The sequence below is a fragment of the Schistosoma haematobium genome, chromosome 3 (assembly GCF_000699445.3).
Source record: "Schistosoma haematobium chromosome 3, whole genome shotgun sequence".
Taxonomy (NCBI): Eukaryota; Metazoa; Platyhelminthes; class Trematoda; order Strigeidida; family Schistosomatidae; genus Schistosoma; species Schistosoma haematobium.
Window position 1 is genome coordinate 692001 of NC_067198.1, and position 23325 is coordinate 715325.

The following is a 23325-nucleotide window of genomic DNA, read 5'->3' on the forward strand; positions in this document are numbered from 1 at the left end:
ATTGAATTTTAGTGCACACTTTGAAATGCACTCAAAATTGCCTAGTTCGGTAAGTGCACAGATGTGCAGTCAGTGTACAGCGCATTAATGTAACTTTACAAACACAACTCGAATATAGATCATGGCCTCCACAAAGTGACACTGTATATACAAAACATGTTTCTATGTAAAGTATACTAATATTTTCAATATAATAAATTGTCACATATATCAACTGACTAAAGTTTCACTGTTATAGAATTAGTTGGATATAATGTTACTGTGACTAATCTGTAAGTATTGAAATAGGACAACAATAGTTAGAAACATGCAGTTATAATATCCAAGCTTTAGTCCTTAAACCCACATTTTTTTAATTTCAAATCCGCAGACTATTCTAGTAAACTGGTCGAATTTTTCAATTTTTTAACTGCTGCTTCATATCGAGTTGAGCTGATCAGCACCTACTATACTTCTCATCAGACTAACCTTATGATAAATTGATGCCCACTTGTTATGTCATAGGAAGCGGAAATTATTTTAAAAAATACACTCGCGAATTGGGTTCTGTGTTTCTTTTAAAGCTAATAAAATCCACCTTTCGGCTTAGACCCAAATTTTTACGAGATTATCTATGTACAGCACAGATCATCAAAGTCGCTCTCTATCTTGTCGCAAGAAATACAAATCGGAAAAATCCTAGCAGCAGTTGAACATCAATCACAGTATCAGTTCATGAAATTATTGACTGGTGTTCTAAGCTATCTCGTGGGTGCAGACGTTCTACATGATTGACAGTACTCATAAGGAATAATTGAGGACGTTGAGTTACATAGTACTGAGTCAGTCACAGTAGTCTTCCTTTAAGTATTGAGTTAATTATCTGTTAGCGAGATATAGATTAAATTAAAGCATATCCCATGCATGAATGCCTTTGAGCACGTTGATCGCCCCATTCCTAGTCGGCTTGCGCTAGTGGTTAATTGGAGATGAGGGTATTCTCGTGTAAAATTATAAATATACTAAGGTTTTTTTACTGTAATTCATTCCCATTTAATGTAGTTTATTCTGAATGTAATTATGAACTTGTCTCAGCCCTATTCTGCTTCTGGAGACTAGTTGAATGCGTGTCCGAAAAACACTAAGCATTAAGGATCGGATAATGAACGACTTAACGGTATCACTCATAACTTATTTCATGTCATTTGTTCCTTTTAAACTATTTTTCCATCTCATTTCACACTGATTCCTGTGTATTAGTTATCGTTCTGTTGATTGCCTCTATGTGTGCTAGTATAAGATATAGGAACTTGGAATCAATTCATAGTTGTGCCAAATCTTATGATGACCGACTAGAGCTAAACTAGTTGATTAAATGAACACTTGTTATTATTCTAACTTCAGTACCCAATTCCACACACAAGATTAGATCTACAAGTTGTCCTAAACATTATAACTATAAAAGAAATTTCCATTTAAATTTTCCATCGAGTTGGTACCTTAACTACTGTAAGCAAGCTATTTACAATCAGAAGTTTCATTAATGTGGTTGTTTCAAAGTTCCTAATAAGCTAATTTCACATTATACTCAGATTTCACGTTTTTTTTGTCATTTATAGGTGCAGACTGATTTTTTAAATTATGATGTATTGTTTGTTGCTATTAACGAATTTAGTTTTTCTGCTTTATACACAATATTATTGTAACTGGGAAGTGGTTGGTTCTTCAAACTATCAGTGTTTTTCTTACATAGACTTGTTTTTCAGATTGTCGACATTTCAAAAATGGCATCTGTAACTGTGGCCAATCTGCATGTAAAATGTAGAAATTCTCCATACCCTCGCACTTCCGACATACAAAGGTATCCTGTTCCTGATGATAAAGTCAGTTGGAATCTATCTTGGCCTGAATATCATCCGGTAGCGTACACAGCCCCAGGAATATCTAAAAAGCCATGGGCTGATCCGGATAATCAGTTGAGTATTATTTTTGGAAATATATTTCGATATTATTGTTCATCAAAGTATTGTTTCTCGAATTCATCCACTATTTCTTGACCGTATCTTCTATCCATTAGTCTTTTTCACTATTGAAACTATTATTTCATTTTTTTATTAAGCTGGTTACCTTGATCTTGCTATACTGATGTGACACCACAAATTAAACTACTTCATAGTTGAGGGTCTGATAAACCGTTTCAGCTACGTGTTTTCCAACTATCTTGTTTTAGATTGAAGTGAATAGTTGAGTAGCAGATTCTAACCGTCAAAAATGTTTGTAAAATATTTTTTTAATTCATGTAATTTGAATCTGTTAAACTGAAATCTGTCGCAATCCTTCACAATTGATGTTATTAATTCTTTACTGTAGCAAAATTGACAATGTTGATTAAATCCGTCGTTATTACAACTATTATAACGCACATTTGCTTCATGCTATATATTAATGGTCACAAATAGCATTATAAACTAGTTTGCAAACTAAAAAAATTAACCATACTACTCAAGTTTACTTCTTATTTGCTATGACTATGACTAAAACTTAGTCACAAAAAAAATACCTGCTTCGATTTGGGCACCCGGGCAGTATCACAGCCCTCACACATCAAATGAGATTTGTGTGGCGCATATGTATTTGGTGCCTCCTTGTACCAATATCTATGTGTTAAAATAAATAAATAAATAGTAAAAAATAAGAACATGTCAATCTAGCAGACTTTAAGCTATACTATTCTATGGAGGCTGTGACACTGCCTGCTTATCGAGTTATGTTAACTTTCTGACAGTTAAGAATGTAGTAATTGGTAGTGTAGATTTCAAAACCTTCAGTTTTATCATCCCAAGTCGAATCTGTACTCTAGGGAATCACAAATATACAATAATCCACAACCAATCATAGGTTATCTATTGTGTTAGTAAATATAGATAATTTCTATTAGAATATCAAGGTGATTCATCTTTACCTCCTCTTAGTTTTCATATGCATGAGTTTATTATAACCTTTTTAGAAAGAGAAAAAATCAAACAATTTTATTCTGAACATAAAAGAAAAATTATTTGTCATAGAACTGTATTATTATAACATCTGATTTTAGATTTGTAAATAAGATTAAAAGAAACCTAAGTTGAGCCAATAAAGTGCAACTTTTACTCTGTTACAATCTGTTTAAAGTTGGACAGTTTTAAATACTAAACAACGAAACTCATTGACTCAATTATAATGTAATTACTAAATGGTATATGTTATATCCGGACGAGAATAAATGAATGATAACCGTTAGGAATTACCTATGGACTAATATTATACGTATATTCTTATTGTGTGATTATTAGGCGAATGTATTATATGTGAATTCATATTCCCTTCATTATAAGCTTTTATTTGACCTATTGATTATTATAATAAGATTTGCTATTCTTGAGATATTCCCAATTTATTAGTAACAGCTTCTCACAATCACAGTCACATCTGGCTAGATCTTGTACAAATATTATTTTCTACTTTACGCTGTGATATGGTCTGGTTTTTTTTATATATAATCTCAGTATGTTTGAAACATAGGATTCGTATCGCGGAGGTTGAGATTGACGTTCTGGACTTAACAGATAGGGCTAGGCGGAAAAAAGACCTATCGGAACTCTAGGCTGCTCGTACTAGTGTATGCATCACTAATTTTTTTGGCTAGCGTATTTCTAGCGAGTTAGTTCTCTACGGGATGGGGTCGCTAACCCCATGCCCAAGCCTCCTCCCTTATCCGGCCTTGGGACCGGCAGTAGCCCCAGAGGGGCTCCAGGCGGAGTTAGAATGCAAAACCACTTCAAAATAACTATCATCTGTATAAATAAATAGTATATTTGTAATATCCCAATGAGTAGAAAAATTAGATTTTCTACTCATTGGGATATTACAAATATACTATTTATTTATAACAATCTACCCAATGCTCAATTTATTCGAAATTATCAAATCAAACCTTGGTAATGATACCTATCATCTGTATACTTAAAATCCTTTTTTATTGTTAGTGATGGAAAATATAAAGCTATTCAGTTTAATAAGATTGACGGAATACTTGATAGAACAAGTTTTATGGGTCAGTATAAATTCAGTACTGATGGATTACCATTAAATCCTTGTGGACGTACGGGAATCACTGGGCGTGGTGTTCTTGGTCGTTGGGGTCCTAATCATGCTGCTGATCCAATTGTAACACGGTATACATAAATCTAATTATTGTTGCTTGTTTTCAAAATATAACTATAAACTATTGATTGTATGTTAGAGGTGAATAATATTACCCGACTGGTTAAATCATATTAGGAGTAGGCGATTCGAAAATACGACCTAACAGTTGATAAACAGTCAGTCAGTTAGTAACAACGTAGAACTTTCATACGTACGTACGTACGTACATACATCAGTTCGAGTTGCCATACCACATTAGCACAGAGATGCAGTTGTCCATTCAAATCCCATAGGGGTAGAGGTAGTAAGAGTATAAGCAGTAATCCGAAAGACTAGGGTTTGAAGATATTATCCAAGGAGTATGATCCAGTGAAATAAATTTGGAAAGAGAAAAGAGAAAGGGACATGAATAATTCAGAAGATTGGAATTTGGGAGAACACAAAGAGTGAATACACACCTGCGCAAACCATTGTAAACGATTTTGAGTCATGTCATTCAAGGTCTCTAACGATAAGTCGCTATCGTCTCGCGAATCCCAACCAGGTAGTCTGCACATACCGACATGGCTCGGTCCACTTGTCAGTGACTTCATGGATTTATGCCATGTTTTGGTCTGGTCGCCTCTAGCTTCCTTCCAACTTACTCCTACACCATAAAACATCGCACGTCGGGGCAATCGGTAGTTGGGCATACGTAACACGTGTCCTAGCCATCTTAACTGATGAAGTTTCAATACTTTATCAATTGGTCTGCCATCCTTACCTAGTACTCGTTTCCTAACAACTACATTACTTACTCATTGGTCCCAGGTTATACGAGCAATGCTTCGAAAACACATTCGGTCAAATACTAGTAACCTACGAATATCCTCTACTCTTACTGGCCATGTTTCACAGCCATAAATTAGGACAGAACGAACTACTGCGCAGCAAACCCGTTCTCCGGTTGATTGACGGATATCTCTCCTACGCCATAAACGAGTTGGCAAAAGCTAGTCGTGCCTTCTCTATCTATGTTGAGATTTCGCCACACACCAGACCACAAAGGCCAATAAATGAAGCGGTTGACACACTCAACTACTTCACTCCCTATCATTAGTTGATATAGTACTATAGTTGATAGACAAGTATTTTAGCTACTGTTCTGATTACTTATCTGTTGTAAACTAACTAAATGATTATCATTATCTAGATCACAAGATATTGTAAATTTCATAAATCAAGTCCAAAAACCATATGATATTAACGTATGATCATGAATTGTTCTTACTGAGACAATTCCTTTGAATGATATAAAAGAATGTCAACAGATCGTATTGATTTTTAACTATTGAACTTTATATTAAGTTTTTGCTTTAATCACTCAATATTATGTAATAATTTAGTTCACCAATTCAATGATGAATAATATAAATTGAAGTACAAATGGTAGTTGAAAAGAATACAATAGAAAATGAAAGTAAATTAATGCAATCATTTTGTTAAGGATGCTAGATTCCTGGAAATCACTTAGTAAACGTCTTATTTTTGGAAATTTGAATTTCTCGTTTTCGCGCCAAAAGCATCCATTTTTTACCTTCATATTGTATTTCCCATTTAGGAGGACCCTATGTGTTAATGGTTCGTTGCCTCTTTTAATACGCTATTTGTGACGTTTCCCAAGGACCTTTTTATTCTGTATATATGCTTGAGTTGTTTGCTTGCTTGCTCACGCTTCTGACCGCTTGTGGAATATACTTTCCCTCTTCTGAACCTGGACATCTCTCTCTAGTTAGCGAGGCTGGGACACATGGGAATATTTCAACTTGTCTTGTTGTTATTTCGCTTATCCTTCTTCCGTTCGTCAATTTTACGTGATCTCGTAATGTCTTCAAACAGTATATTTTGATGCTATTATCCAATGTATACATTAGACCCTTAATATCCCAAATTTTGTCTTCAATTGAAGCTCACCTTTATTACAATAATCAATTAAAATCTATCAGATCTTCTAGTATAGTGAGTGAGTTGTATGTACTCTAAAAGTAAATTCAATAGTCAAATTATGGTATCGAACTCAAAATGCTGACTACAATATAAGTGAACCTCTTATGTTGTAGAATGATAATAAATGCAGTTGTGACAGTTGGTTGGAGTGTATATTATAATGATAATTTTTTGTTTTTCATTAACTTATGTACAAGATACAGGTTTTTTTTACTAGATTTTAACCCATACTCTAAATGTAAAGGTAAGTAATACTACCCAGTTGTTCACACCAAATTAAGTGAAATGGAGTTTGAACCTACGACTTAATAGCTGAAAGTCGAATCCTGTAACTGCTGAACTACCTCTCAGTCAATTTTATGATTTGAAGTCTCGAACAATGAAGTAATCTCATTTATTCTTTATCCTTCTCTTAAATCTTGGTCTGAATATTATTCCATTCTGTTCAACTATACAAGTTCCATTTTAAACTATATTTCAAATTCTTAGTTTCCCATTGCAAATAATGTACTATTACTGCTACTTGTTTAGCGACACCAACTATATTTTTCCCAAGTCGTATGTTGTCCATGGTTGGTCAACTCTATCATATGCTTATTCTACACTGATTCATTAGATCAAAAAAAGTTATTAGTATAGGGTTGTGGGGATCATTAAGTTTTTGGTTGAGCACTGTGAGGAGTCCCACAATAGGATGAAACGGCTGTTCAGTGCTTCCATGTTTTTTTAATGGTGGTCTAACATCTTATTTATGAAAAGAAAATCCTCAGCTACTTAGTTGATGATGTATTTTTTTGAGGCGATTATTACAATTACAATATTGCTAGTTTTCTTCGAGGTGATAAATGTTTTCTTTTTGTTCCATGGAAACAAAATTAATGCAGATGGAAGATTGACAACTCAGGTAGTCGATGTTTAAATAAAACTACTGGACGTCCAATTCTTCAGTTTGTTTCTATTCGTCGGAAAGATTCTGGTCAATGGGCCATCCCTGGGGTAAGTCAAATTATATTCTGTTAAGTTTATATATTTATATCATAATATAAAACAGGCATGTATTTTTTTGAAATTTAGAATATACCTTACTCATCATCTCCTAAATGTCACTTTTCATCTATGGTGATACAGTTGTTCTGTCTCCTTTTTCATTATTCAGAATATCCTCGGAAGTTCTCAGAACTCATGTTTTTCAGTCGTCTAGTTGTTTTACGCTATGCTCAAGTCGTGTACATAAACAACTTCCTAATATTTAGTTTATCACTTATCTAAATAATAAAACACAAGTGACATTATGTATTCTATGTTTTTATCAATATAGAAGGTTGGTCGTCCATTATATCTCCATAATTAGATCCGGTATATATTTCCTCAATTCTGATGTTGGTTTGTCTTGTATTGATTAGATAAACTATGTATTGAATAATGGGTCCCTACTTCTCTTCGAATGATTCATTGACGTTTACACTTTCTTACCTTATTGCTTAATACTAGTTTATTGATTCTGCCTTTGTGGTAGGGAAGTGTATCATTATTACTTAAATACTACCCTTTGTCATAAATAATAGAGTTAAGATTATGGTCATATGAATTCTTGTGAACTCCATACAGTTCCTCAATTCCTATACTATAAGTAAACTTACCTTGTAATCTGCATATTTTCCTGTTTTGTTCAAGAAAGAAAATTATTTCATTACTGAATCATCACATTGTAATACGATCCCTATTGATTTCTTTAGAGAATTTATAGAAGAACTTGATATATTAAATTTAGGAAGGATTTGATTGTGACCAACTTGATCTCGTGCACTGTTACGGGCAACCGATGGTTAGAGACCTTGAATGATATGACTCAAAATCGTTTACAATGGTTTGCGCAGGTGTGTATTCACTCTTTGTGTTCTCCCAAATTCTAATCTTCTGAATTATTCATGTCCCTTTCTCTTTTCTCTTTCCAAATTTATTTCGCTGGATCATACTCCTTGGATAATATCTTCAAACCCTAGTCTTTCGGATTACTGCTTATACTCTTACTACCTCTACCCCTATGGGATTTGAATGGACAACTGCATCTCTGTGCTAATGTGGTATGGCAACTCGAACTGATGTATGTATGTACGTACGTACGTACGAAGTTCTACGTTGTTAATGACTGATATATTAAATGTAATTTAAAAGACAAATACTTAGTTATAAAGATTATTTTGCTTACTAATTTAGGAATCATCCAATCAGGATATAAAAGGAATTCCAACTACTTATTTTCTAAATTTCTCTACGACATTTTCAAAGAACTTTGATTGTTCGGAGTGTTGTCTACGATTTCTCTGGCTTTTCTAAGGAATTATAGAAGACTCTCATTAATGTTATAATGATTACCATATTCAAATATAAGAATGATTTATAACGTAACCTATCAGGTATTTCTAAGATTAATGTCTGCGACTCTATCTATTCGAAATATTTTTGAAAAAAACAGGGGTGTCATAGAGAATAGTCCCTTTTAAGATGTAGGCTTGAAGGCTTATAAATAGGTTAAACTTGATGATGGTGAAAGTTGAAATGAAATGAATTAAAAGATTTGAAATTATATTTAAGGAATTCTGGTGTTCTTATTATCATCTATGTGGCTGTGTCACAGAATCAAGCTGCGCTATTCAGTAGTTAAGGCTTTCAAACTATGGTCACGAAGTCATAGGTTGTAACCACACACTATCTACTTTGGTTTGGACAGCTGAGTAGTATCATTAGCTCTAACATTTAGAGTGTAGCTCAATCCAAGCACATTAATTTATGCTTTATTAATGAATTAATCATGTCAGCGTAGACGAAATATCCTAACTATCTCAGTCGATAAATGTTCACATTTGAACTAAACATTTCGTTATCTTTCCTTGTCACTGTACCCCTAATGTCAGCATTGTTCAATCACTTATTTAATAGTACAAGCATATGTAAATCTAATACTCACTCTAACTACTTCATAGTCTTAATAAGAATTATATTTTATTGTTGTGTTAAGGGTATGGTAGACGCTGGTGAAAATTATACATCTACGTTAAAAAGGGAATTTTCTGAAGAAGCTTTAAATTCTACAACAGCTTCACCAAAAGAATTAGAAGCGATCGTAAAACGTGTTGATGATGCTTTTCATCATGGAGTTGAAGTAAGTATTGGCCCGAAGAAGAGAATTGTGTAGGTACTTTTCTTCTAAAAGATACCCAGTTTATTTAATTGTGTAACATATTTCTTCAATTTTGTAAATTGTGATTTGTTAGTTAATCCCATAAATAAATAAATGGACTGCTCATCACTTGATTACAATGGTCCTCTGCAGTTCAGCAATGCTGTTCATCCAGAAATGAGACAGTTGTCACTGATATCACATTTAATGATACTTGCAGTGTGTCATAGATTGAATCAAGTTTAAAAAAGGTAAAGTACTTTATTCTGACTTATCAGTTTGTAAAAGTGTTGTCCTCGTGCGACGAAACGTGAAAGTTCTAGGTTTCATCTTGTTGTGTGAACTGCAGTACACTCCACGCTCACAAACTCATGATAGATTAATGAAAATGTATACAACTAAGGTTCAGTCCTTAAGGCTCACACCACTTTCACCTAGTTGGGTTCTAGATTTGAATCCCTCTGTACCTACTTGTATCTGAACAGTCGGGTATTGTCACTAGCCCTCATAGTCCAATTTACTTTAGTATTCAATGTTCATTTGATGATTGTTGATGATAATTATCCTTACCCAACAAAGAACTGCACCGACAATAGCTATCGTCAAAAATTCGGTGAACTAATCCCCCACAGTTGGTCACTAGTAAACATATGATTATTGTGTAGAAATATGTATCCATGTCCATCGTTGCTGTAAATTGTATGGATTAATTTAAGTTAGAAATATATAAACTGTTAGAAATTCTGGCTCGATGGTGTTGGTATATCATTTTCTGCCGACTAGACGTGATGATATTCTGCCCAATCTCCTGTACTGATTCGTGAATCCACACTACTAAGAAGTCCTAAACACAAAGCTATAACAAACATCCGATATTGCATAATTATCAGTAATTCATGAGTTGACAACTTCACTTATCTTGGAGGTCTGATCAGCCCTAATGGGTTGGTGTCTGACGAAATCTCAGCACGGATTCGAAAAGCTCGTTTGGCTTTTGCCAACTTACGTCACCTTTGGCGAAGGCGAGATATCCGTCTATCAATAAAAGGACGAGTATACTGCTCGGCAGTCCGTTCTGTTTTACTTTACGGCAGCGAAACATGGCCATTAAGAGTAGAAGACACCCGTAAGCTACTAGTATTTGACCACAGATGCCTTAGAAATATTGCTGGCGTCTGCTGGGATCACCGGATAAGTAATAGTGAGGTTCGACGCAGGGTATTAGGAAATGATGGTAAATCAGTTGATGAGGTTATGAATCTTTATCGACTGAGATGGTTGGGCCACGTGTTACGTATTCCTGAACACCGATTACCACGACGTGCAATGCTAACCAGCGTTCGGGATGGTTGGAAGAAAGTTAGGGGCGGCCAAACCAAAACGTGGTATCAGTGCTTGAAGTCACTAACCTCTAGTCTGAGCCATGTTGGTAGATGCAGACTACTTGGTTGGGGTCCGCGTGACTTTCGTAACCGATGGTTGGAGACTCTTGGTGACATGGCTCAGAATCGACCACAATGGCGTCGGTGTATACACTCCCTGTCTTCCCTTAAACTAAGAGATTAAAATTGCTTCATATCTTTCTTTCTACTAACTAATTCTTTCTTCCTGTACTATGTTCTTATATGCAATCTTTCTTTTATATATTACCACCTTTGACCTAACCACTGCTATGAATCCGGTGTCCATCTTGTTGTGTTAATGAGGTATGGCAACTTGGACTGATGCATAAATGTGCCTGGTCCCACGTTGTAGTTGACTCACTGACTGATTTGGACTACGTGGTAAAAACCTACTTCACTGATAGACCTCTAACAACTCTTAAAATGACCATGTCAGAGTAAAGTCATTTTTAATCAATCAGCATGCACTTGATATGAATAAATGACGTATTACATAAGGACCCAAAAACCTAAAGTTTGTAATCGTTCTTTCGAAATATCAAGAACCTTCAAAAATTCATAAGTTATAGTTATTATCTGATTAACTCATCAATCAAACATACTTTTAACAATCACTTTTTTTTGTTATATAAATTTAACAGTTAGCAGTTTAATTAATGAGTTGATCTAAGCCAGACCACCATTAGAAAAACCTTGAAGCACTGGATGATCTCTCCGTCCTATTACAGAACTCCTCAACAGTGCACATCCATGATTCCACATGTGGGACTCAAACGCAGGAACTTTGGTCTCGTGCACTGACATTTAACCTCTAAACTACTAAGCCAGTATCCAACATTGTTAATGTCTAACTTCATCCATTGTCTAAAGTGGATAACTTTCTCACACCCGACACAGATTAGATTTAATTGGTTACGGCTTCTCACTAAAACTCTAGGAAATCCATCTTAAAGCTAGTCACTAATAAGCACATAAGTATTATCAGTATGGGGATTTGTAGAGAGTATCGTATTTTAACAGTTGAATTCATGAGTTGACCATCGTTGAAACGTTTGTGCGCGAGATCGAAAGTCCTTGGGATTGAATCCCGTGTGCTGGATAGTAGAGAATTATTATTATTTCTTTTTATTATTTTATTATTATTTTTATTATTATTTCTTTTTAAAAAAATAATATATACACATAATACTATTTAAACAAAAGTACATTAATAAAAAAATCTGCATAGAAACTAAATGAATGAAAGTTTTTCTGTCGAAACTAAAAAAAAATTTTTATTTTTTATTTTCTTCTGGTATTTAAATGTACTTTTTGTGATGATGATAATAATAATAATAATAAGCTATTCCATATACTAATCTATATCATAGAGAGAGACAGAGGGAGAGTGATATATTGTTCTTTCTATTTAGATAAATAGAGTTGATTATGTACTATGAGTTAACTAATCTTTTTTAAAATATTTGATAGTTGTGTGTGTGTTTGTTTGTTTGTTTGTATTTTATATTGATTAGTTGTTTACTATGATGTTTTATAAAATTTTTAATATCAGAAAGGGTTTTCTATAGATGGATATTATAGTAATTTTATAATAGTTGAGATTATGAATCAATTGAAGCTAGATCACCATCATGGAAAACCTGGAAGACTGGTAGGTGCTGGTTTCAAATCTCGCTAGGCCGGATCGTGGATGTGCACTACTGAAGAGTCCCACGATAGGACGAAACGGCTGTCCAGTGCTTCCAGGTTTTCCATGGTGGTCTAGCTTCAATTGACTCATGATCTCTACCATTAGAGTTTTATTAGTTTAAAATTTTCGTCACACATCTTTAATGTGTTGGTTAAATAGTTGATGAATTGTTCAAGTCTATATAAACAGGAGAGTTCACTTGACTTATGTCATTTTTTTCAGTGCAGATCCAAATAAATCGCTTCTGGTAGGGTCGAGGGTGGGGAGAATCACCTCTCTCCAAATGCTCTCACATAGCCACGAATTTACAGTTACTGACAAGAAAGTCCTACTCACTGCCCACTTGCGGTGAGGGCGTTTTTTGCGAAATTGAGAGGACGAAAAGCGAATATCCGGCCATTTAATCGGGCTGGTGGATACAGAGGATCCACCTAGTGGAGTTGGAAAGACCTGATTCCAAACCATTATTGCACATAGGCTCCAGGATCCTGAAGGAACAAATGGCGTATGAACTAATTGTTGGTCACCGGCTACAATGCGACTGCATCTCCTCACGATGCTCCATCGCCTTGTGGATCAGACCTTTAGGTCGAAGGCTCGGGGTGTGGTCCCCTAAGAAAATCACCTGCTTCAGTCTGGGTACCTGGGCGGTATCATAGCCCATACACAAATCAAGTGACTTGTGTGGCGCATATGTATTCGTTGCTCCTTTGTACCAATATTTTTGTTTTCAAATAAATAAATATAAATACTACATAACAAACAGTCTATTGTGTTTAGTTTACTCTTGTGAAGGATAGTGTTTGAAAAAATAAAGATTTGGTTTATCTGTTAATATATTTGATTATAAACACTACCTTCAATCCACTGTTGATAGTGGATAAAGTGAATAATTCTGACATCAAGTTTGGAGGGCACTTGATAGAGATGATAATTCAATTGGTAGGTTTATGGATCTTGATCAGCTCAAGTGGTTAGGATTATGTTACATATGCCAAACTATTATTTACTCTGATAAGTTAAGCTAGCTAACATAAAGCGTTATAAAGAAGCTAGAGGCTGCTAAATAAAAACATAGCACATCCGTGGATAAAATCATCGATTGTTGGTTGGATTCGTGGTAGATTACGCGAATCGTTGAAAATGTGAAAGTTATTTCTCGGGCAATCCGTACATATTTTTTCAATAGCCACTGCGTTCTCATTCTTAAAACATAGTATCTCAGCAGCTTCCACACCATGCATTACTTATTTGCCGATGCTGGGACTAGATGGAAAAGTTGAAGTGGTTAGTTTGTGATATGGTGTTGGAGTATAGAGGAAAAGTGTATAAAACTGACATCTGACAGTACATCACGACTGCCTAAAGATTATATAATTCATTGACTTGAGATGTTATCAGACATAGCTCAAAATAGAAACCAATAGTGATCATGCTGTAGTACACTTCTATATTCTTTATAAAAATGAAGGACATTCTTTTAACTAAAGGTACTCCATTATTATATTTCTAACTGAAGTGTATCCTCTATTATATACTATTCTTATTGACTTGCTTATTATATTCCTACTTCTTTATTTCTTCACAATTGTTTATTGTCTCTTCATCTATGCATCCAACGTGTACCAAAAGCTTATGTGTATTAGTGTTTAATAAGTATATACCTTATCTTCTAAATCATTTGATGTCATTTAGCCAATGATTTACTCAAGCTTTTCATAAATTCCCATCTATTTGTAAATGAAGTTAGTGTCGGTCCACGTGACTATTGTAGAGGCGGCCAAACCAAAACGTGGCATCAGACCTTTAAGTCACTAACTTCTAGTTTGAGCCATGTTGTTTAATACAAACTACTTGGTTGGGATCCGCAGAACTATCGTAACCAATGGTTGGAGACTCTTGGTGACATGTCTCTGAATCGATCACAATGGTGTAGGTGTATACACTCTCCGTTTTCCCTTAAACTATGAGATTATAATTGCTTTATATATTTCTTTCTACGAACTGACTATTTCGTCCTATACTCTCTCTTTATATGCAACCTTTCTTTTATATATTATCACTATTGAATTAATTACTTCTATGAATTTGATGTTTATCTTGTTGTGCTAATCAGATATGGCAACTTGGACAGATGCATAAATGTGCCTGATCCTACATTGTAACTGACTGACTGTAAATGAAGTTATTTTAACGTTAATTATAGATTAACTGATCTTAGATATTTTACCACTCATAAGTTCATTAGTCGTAAAAATTGTTAAGCAAATATCTTAATTTTGCATATATTAAGATTTAGTATTTATAGTATGTTGAGAAATAAATTAAGATGACTTAGTCGCTTATTCTAGTGTTGTAATTTGATTATACCGGATGAAATTCTCTTGCCTAAATAATCGATTGTTTACGTATACTGTGGCTGTCAGTGAACAAAATCATAAATCTTCTGTGTGGGGATAGAGTTCAAATTCCTGGTTGTTATTATCTGAATATGACCAAATTTGATTTGATGATGCCCACTCAGCTATAAACATCTAGAATAGATGTTTCCCAACTGACACTTGTTTATATTAACTAGATATTCAATTGTTATGTTCGACTGTTCAATGTTTCCTAACACTTACACAGACTAACAGTTCATTAGAGGCCGAAAGTTAGACAGTAAATTTACACAAGCTATGCGTTTATGTACGATACTAGACTAATGCAGACAGGAATATGTGGGTAATCAATCTGTCTACACAAATAATCCTCTCATTCACACAAAATCCTCCACAAACCTTCCAATAGCATATGAGCCGTCTAAACTTCTCCAACATACTACGCCTTTCTCTTCTGTATGATCTCATGTGAGGACATATCAATAAACCTGGGTTCAAATCTGGCGAGGTGGGATCGTGGATGCGCACTGCCATAGTAGGACGAAACGGCCGTCCAGTGCTTTCAGCTTTTCTATAGTGATCTAGCTTCAATTGACTCATGATCTCAACTACCAAAATTACTATAATATCCACAAAATCCCTTCTAATAAGATTTAACCAGTACTTTACCAAACGTTTTTTCAACAAAGTATTTTGAATCATTATCATTTTGTAAATTATTCACTGATGATAAATATTCATAATTTACAGGGTTTTCTTTTAATCTCTCATTAATGTATACCTTGATATAGATTTATAAGGGTTATGTGGATGATCCACGTAATACAGATAATGCATGGATGGAAACTGTGGCAGTAAATTTTCACGATGAAGTTGGCAATTGTCTAGCGTTATTTCCATTAACTGCAGGTAGATCATGTTCAGTTTTATTTATTCTTGATGTTATTCTTAGTTTCAAACTATCGTATTCAACCTGTTAAACAATATCTACAATAATAGCATAGCACTTAAACGGTAGTCTGTTAAACATTGATTTACCGTTAGTTTTCTTTCCTAAATTCAACTTCCGATCCTATGTCCACTACCTTCAACGAATAGCGTTGTCATAAAATATACGTGAGACTTTCCACTGGGATGTAAGTTTGGTGATCATTTCCATACAGTGTATACATCAGTCAAGTGGTGTTTAGAAAAATACCGTGATTAAAACACTGTCAAACTTCTTCATTTACATCTTGATCATTCTTTTATGGACTATGTATATGACTGAGGGTTAGTGATAAGGTTCAGAGGGTCTACGTTGACAATGCTTTCGTAATCTGGTTCTCATTTTCAAATATTTTAAAAAACCGGTTCCAAAAATCCTGCCCGTTGGAAATATTTCATAAACTAATGCTTTTCAGTTGATTTTCAGCCTGTTAGCACTATGCTTACTACGTATTCAACAATAACCACATCTGTGTTCTGTGTAGCAGCAGCTTCCATCCCAAGCGCATGTATATGCTAATTTAAACTTAACCACATTGTTGTTTGAATGAGACCTACCGTTCAATTTTGGTTATTTTTCACTCACTAACCCATATACGTAGTTGTGAGGTAGTAATACCACCCTGTTGCTCGGACCACAGTAGAGGGGCGGAGTTTAAACCCGAGACTTAGTGGCTGGAAGTCGAACCACTCAGCTGCCGCTGCACTACGCTTAGCCACAGGCATGTCCCCTTCTCCAACACATCTGGAGGGTTTATTAACATCTCGAAGCCTCTTCACTACCACCTCTTTCTGTTGCCCCATCCAAGCAGTCGGGTTAGACAGTGTTATCCGATCTCAGTATTCTCCTTCGACTTTGCCGTCAATCGCATTCTGCAAATAGCTCTGACAAAAATAGATAATGGTGCTGGTCAGTTACCTGCAGATAGATCTTTCGGCTTTGAGATGATTTCACGTAATCTGCACTTCGTCAGTCGTCAATCAGTGTCCGCAAGGACAGTATGTGCCTTGCGCCTTTTAAGTGCAAAGTAATTTTACGAGACTGGCAGGAGCCTATACCTACACTCATCCTTAGTGGTACGCAGTAGGATAATAATCATCTGCTCACTAGTGACTGACTTCAAGAGATACTCCTGGAGTTCTAGTGGGAAGCCGTTACCAGTGGAGTACAACCAGGTCTGTTGTGAGATATCAGCTCACTGAAGACAATGGTATATGGTGGCGCAACTTCGTGCGTTGGTTGAAGTTAGACATTAACACCGTTGGATGCCGGCTCAGTGGTCTAATGGTCAAGTGCTCGCGCGCGAGGCCAGTAGGTCCTGGGTTCGAGCCGCGCGTGGTGCGGGATCGTGGACGCGCACTGCTGAGGAGTCCCATACTAGGACGAAACGGCCGTCCAGTGCTTCCAGGTTTTCAATGGTGGTCTAGCTTCAACTGACTCATGATTTCAATCTGTGAAAATTTCTAAAAATCTCCACAAACCCCTTCTGAAAATAAATATCCCCCCTCTTCCAACGGTCCATATAACTTGCATTTATTACTTATTGATAAACAAACAGATTTACTAGCAAAATAAAAGAGAAAATATCTTTCTTAATTCCCCCCCCCCCTACATTATCATAATCAAATAGGTGATGATGCAGATGCTGTACGTTGGACAGATATTAATTCTGATCTACAACTTTATGCAAGTCATCGTGATTTTATTAAATTAGTTGCTGAATTAAGAAATGCACAATGGTAAAATGAGACAACAAAAACAAGAAGAAAAAGAAGAAGACAGATGATGATTCCCTGAGACATTAATTTCTTTTCTTTTATTTATACTTTGCATATTCAGTATAATTTACATCTAATGAACAATAATAATAATAATATATATATATATACGTTATTTTCTTTAAAGAAAACTTTCTCTTCTTCCAAATAGATATTGTTATACACAAATAGAAACTCCCTTCACATTTAATAATAAAAAAAAACTTAGTAGAATGCAATTTGTTTGACTGTGGGTATCAAAAAAACAAAACAAAACAAAAAAGTTGTAAACAATGCATGAATGAATCTTGGAATAGTCGAGTATTGAGAAGGGGGGGGGGAAGAAATACATTTTATAAAACACACTGATAAATAGAAGTAAAATTACAAAAATTGACAAAAGGGGGTGAGAAGGGCTTATAAACAAGGGAAATAATAACAGTAATTATTATCATCATCATCATTGAGAACAAAATGACTTTGTTTCATATGCTTCAAAGGAAATAGTCTGGTATTGGTCGACGAGCTGGTATACTCCGGACATCCTGTAATAAAGTTATGATAAAAAATGAAGACCATTATTACCAAGCAATCTACAGAAATTCTTCTAGCTATAAACTCTAGCAGGATACCCTTGTTATACAATAAGGTTACATTATTTGTAAAGCATGAGACGTCTATGTGTGGCCTAATTCACGGGACATGGAGCCCCAAAACTCGGGAGTAAGCTATAGAAAATGCTTTACGGTTCAAGAAAATGACTTGGAGACAAAGTATTTTTTTTCGAATTATACCAACCAATGAAGTAGGGGCTTTTATTGTTACCTGCTTGAATGTCGTAAAAACTTGTTATGAAAGATCGATGCTTGATAAAACGGTTAATGACTGGTACGCCTTACATCGGTCAAAGAGGAAAAATGTGAAATGGATATCTCTATCTGATGTTACTTTAATCTACTCCGACCAAGCAGAAGGGTGATAAAGATAGATTTTAAGCGACGTGTAAACTCTCTAATTTAGATCGTGTGAGGAACTCCTGACAGAAAAAGCTGTGTTTCTTAGTGTAAAAAAATCTGCGGTACAATGAATTAAGAACCTCAGTCGATAGGACCATGCAAATAAAATGTTGGGTAACAGCATCATCGAGCTGTAATTTCGACACGAAATACAAATCAGTAACGACTGCCGGTTAAAACAATATTGCCGATTAACTGTTGTCTAACATTCTGAACATAATCAATATGTCGTGATTCCTCAAATTCTACAAGTAACAGTTGTTGCATGTGAAGGACGACTAATTATAATGACTTGGATTATAGCACTTTCAGAGCTACATAAACTTGTTATACATGAATTTCCAATCACAAGTAGCTAATCAGCTGATGCAAAAAAAGTGCATTGGGATTGTAGAGATGCCATGAGAAACGGGTTTACAATTCTAGTCAACAACATAGTCGACGTATCAGTAACTACGAGCGGCTGGGTCACTCAGTAGACAAGTTTTTCCAAGTTGATATGATGTGGCAAATAACTAGAAACTAGTTTGATAAGTTACCCTATTACGAATAATACACTTGAGATAATGGACACAATTGCAATCTTATCGGTTTCCCTCTGATCTTTATTAATTGCTTGATAACTAACTTATACTCGTACTACTTTAATCAGTTGAAATTTGAGGTTCAGTTTTTATACTAAATTATTCATTCGTTAACAATAGTCATTGGGATATTTTATCAACTGATTATCCTTTCATGAAAAATACCCTGTTAAGATGATCTTATTTTAAATCTAAACCGAAGCGCACTAACTGAAAGGGTGATAAAGATTAGTCGCTGTCAACAAAGCTTGAAGAGTATGAGCAACCTTTACACAATTAGAGTGATATTAAAGACGAGTCAGTCAGCTACAACGTAGAACCAAGCGAGTACATAAAAATGTATATGGTAGAGCATAGATGTCAGCACTTCAAAGAAGTTAATTAACTTCAGGGTTTAGGCATTTTAATTTTCATCTGAGTCGACAACTAATCAGACCTTAGAAGCTATAAATGTAGCAAGTTTTCCACATAGATTGAGGGATCGATGGAGATGTGGAAATCAAGTAGTGACACAAGATTCCTTTGATGAGATTTGAATCAGTAGCATCATGATTTATAAAGAGAAACCAAATTTTAAAAAAACAGTCAGCTACAACGTAGGACCAGGCACATATATGTATCGGTCTAAGTTGCCACACCTCATTACAACAGCAAGACGAACACCGGATTCATAGAAGCAGTTAACTCAATGGTGTAATATATGAAAGATTGCATATAAGGATATAGTACAGGAAGAAAGAATTAGTTAGTAGAAAGAAAGATATAAAGCTATTTTAAATCTCACAGTTTAAAGGAAGACAAACGGTGTATACACCTACGCCATCGTGATCGATTCTGAGCCTTGTCACAGTCTCGGACCATTGATTAAGATAGTCACGCGGACCCCAACCAAGTAGTTTGTATCTACCAACATGGCTCAGACTAGAAGTTAGTGACTTCAAGCACTGATACCACGTTTTGGTTTGGCCGCCCCTAACTTTCTTCCAACCATCCCGAACACCAGTTAGCATTGCGTATCGTGGTAATCGGTGTTCAGGCATGCGTAACACGTGGCCCAACCATCTCAGTCGATGAAAATTCATAACCTCATCAACTGATTTACCATCATTTCCTAATACCCTGCGTCTAACCTCACTATTATTTACCCGGTGATCCCAGCAGACGCCAGCAATATTTCTAAGGCATCTGTGGTCAGTTACTAGTAGCTTACGAATATCTTCAACTTTTAATGGTCACGTTTCGCAGCCGTAAAGTAAATTTTAAAAAAAACAGATTGTCATAAACAGTTACTATCTTATTTCATGAGAAATGTAGAGTGATAAACAATAATTAGGTCCTATTATCAGACCATCCTTTGAATGTCACGTGAATAAACTAAAAAAAACAAATTGTATTCCCCATATGTTCGGTGACCTATAAACATATATTTTGTATGCCATTTTTACTAATATAAATTATGTTATGGAACTTGTGTTAGTAACTTAGGCTTGTGAATAATTATCAGTTGATTGCATCATATCAATATACATTATATAATGATCAGTAGCATTCTATTCATCGTTTTAACCAAGATGGTATTCATAACAAACACTTAGTACCTAATGAATTTATAGGAGAAATATCTTAAGAAATTTCATTTGGAAAATTTATTTTCTATAGCCCCCAAATCCCCTGGTATGGCCGAGAGTGGGGTGGGCCAGCCCTCCCTCTCGAAATGCTCTCACACGGCCACCCGTATACAGCCTCTGCCAGGGAAGTACTACTCACTGCCTTCTCGTGTCGGGTGTTAATTACGAAATTGAGAAGACGAAAAGCGAATGTCCGGCGTTTTAACCGGATTCCAAACCAATGGTGCACATGGGCTCCAGTATCCTACGGGAACAAATGGCGTATGAACCAACCGTTGGTCACCGGCTACCATGGGACTGCATCTCCTCACGATACTCCATTGCCTTGTGGGTCAGACCTTCAGGTCCAAGGCTCGGGGTGTGGTCCCCTAAGAAAATCACCTGCTTCGGTCTGGGCACCCGTGCAGTATCTCAGCCCTCACACAAATAGAATGACTTATGTGGCGCATACCTATTTGGTGCCTCCTTGTACCAATGTTTATGTGTTTAAATAATAATAATTGTCTATAACCCATATGACTACTTTTAGAATCATATTATAAATTAATTGACTAGTCTTTAAAACACTTTACATCAAAACATAAAAAAGCGTACTGCTATTGTTACTCATTAAACGTGTTGATTATACGGAATTTATCGATCAATAAAATTGAATCGTTGTATCCTACAACGACTAGAGTTCGATTTGTATGTAATATAACAGTGGAATATAGATATGTATATGAATTACCTGTGGTGCGGCTTCAAATATGGAAAATTCCTTGTCTAATCTTTCATTTAAACGTAAAATAGCGGCAACATTACCACAACGATAACAATAATTTGGAGCAGACCATACAGTAAGAACACTTTCATGAAAATGCCAACGATAACCTTCCATAACTAATTGATGTGCACGACAAATGAAATCGATCCGATTCAACTAGAATGTATATATATACACAAAAAGATAATGAAATATTACCGATTGATAACAACATATGTCTAGTCAAAACTAAGAAAAACCTATGATGAATAGATGGTAAAAAAATATTCTTTGTAATATTGTGACTGCAAAAGGATGATGATCAGAGTACTATAGCCAACAACTAAAGAAACTTTAATATTATGTGAACTATAGATAACTAAACTCTACTATTCAATCCAAAAGTATCTGATTTGGTCAGCTTATTCACACTACGAACTATATATATACTATTTTCGTATGGCATAATATGTACTTCTCCCAGTAAAACAAATACTGAGTAGTTGTCATTTAAATATTTCAAGGGTTGACCTTGTCTAAACCCCCCTTTCGTTGTGGGAAGACTGTATACACTTGATGATTCGGGTAAGAACCACAATCTATATGTGTGAGGCTAATGATACTATTTGGTTGCCCAGACTGAAGTAGATGGAGCGTGGCTTGGATTTGGAATTTGGCGGCCAAAAGTCGAACACCTTAAAGCCATTAAGCTATCGCTTAGCATGGTAGGACCTAAAAGAACAAGTTTCTCGATCAATATAGCTCTACTGAATCACCATGAGGCAAACCCGACCACCACATCATGGTAGCAACTAAGGTGAGACACAGTGAAGATACGTCAAAATGAAACAAAAACTCATGAATTTATCTTTTCTACATTACCAATCGTCATTTGTTTGTTACATGATAATATGAATAATATCATGAACTTGGAAATTTGATTGCAATTTCTGAAACTATAACTTTATTTTATTTTAAGAAATATCAAGAGGTTTGATGTCGGTATACTTTACAGTAATGTGCATAATTAATGGTAAAAATCGACCAACATTTTTCAAGTTTACCAAGATTATGACTGTTGATGCAGAATTATCATTTGGATAGCTTTCTTTCACACTTAAAATAAACCAACCAGTGTCAAAGTCAAGTTGCTACTTTATGCTTCAAAACCAACATGAACACCCTATGAATCTCGTGTTTTTCCCAAGATTAGCTAAAAAATACAGTTTTGTACTTGAGCTTTGAGATACAAGCGCCGCATGATGTACATTAATAATATGCAGCTATCGAAATACAACTAGATGGAATTGCTTTCCAACTTATATCCAAGTCGTCAGCAATCATAAGCTTAAGACATTCCACTACGAAGCCAGTCGCCTCTAAATACCCAAGTATATAGGAGGTTCGGAATCACCTCTCCATTTAGATATGCTCTTATATAGTCATGTGTTTATAGCCACTGTTAGGGAAGTCCTACTCATTGCCTTCACTCAGCGATGGGGTTGTTATTCACGGAAATGAAAAGTGACTTCCATCGCTTACGCCGGGTTGGTGGATATGAAAATCTTATTTAGAGGAGTTAGAAAACCCTTATTTCGAACCAAAGGTATAGGTACTAACCGGAGACTTGAATGTTCAGGTAGGGCGTCTAGGCACCGAAGCGAATTGTTTAGATGGCCGATGGGGACTTGTTGGTCGCAGTTCAGATAACGATGATTGTCTACTGCAACTGTACGCAGACAACAACCTGTTTCTGGATACCACTAACTACTGGCACAGCCATCGCGGATTTGCTACCTGGT

General features: G+C 35.4%; 2 protein-coding genes across 5 annotated transcripts in view; one reads left to right on the forward strand and one right to left on the reverse strand.

The window, feature by feature from the left end:
* On the forward strand, positions 1-17679 carry NUDT9_1 (ADP-ribose pyrophosphatase, mitochondrial). Of its 3 annotated transcripts, XM_051212719.1 has the most exons (8): positions 4-49; positions 1599-1695; positions 1746-1954; positions 4005-4193; positions 7035-7146; positions 9170-9313; positions 15597-15714; positions 17424-17679. In XM_051212719.1, exons 2-8 carry the CDS (start codon positions 1621-1623, stop codon positions 17534-17536), a joined length of 960 nt encoding a protein of 319 aa, XP_051068622.1. In that variant the 5' UTR covers positions 4-49; positions 1599-1620; the 3' UTR covers positions 17537-17679. The 3 variants fall into 3 exon arrangements, with proteins under 3 accessions (XP_051068621.1, XP_051068620.1, XP_051068622.1); XM_051212721.1 differs by having other exon boundaries at positions 1-49; positions 1599-1954; XM_051212720.1 differs by lacking the exons at positions 1599-1695; positions 4005-4193 and having other exon boundaries at positions 1-49.
* PPP4C_1 (Serine/threonine-protein phosphatase 4 catalytic subunit) overlaps positions 17580-23325 on the reverse strand; it is an 11519-nt gene continuing 5773 nt past the window's right edge. Inside the window, exons 4-5 of one of the 2 annotated variants that reach the window (XM_051212726.1) lie at positions 21509-21700; positions 17580-18095 (exon numbers count right to left, since the gene is read on the reverse strand). In XM_051212726.1, the coding sequence (XP_051068623.1) occupies positions 18045-18095; positions 21509-21700 (243 nt within the window). In that variant the 3' untranslated portion in view covers positions 17580-18044. The remainder of the gene's footprint in view (positions 18096-21508; positions 21701-23325) is intronic. The other variant, XM_051212725.1, reaches the window with a different exon arrangement.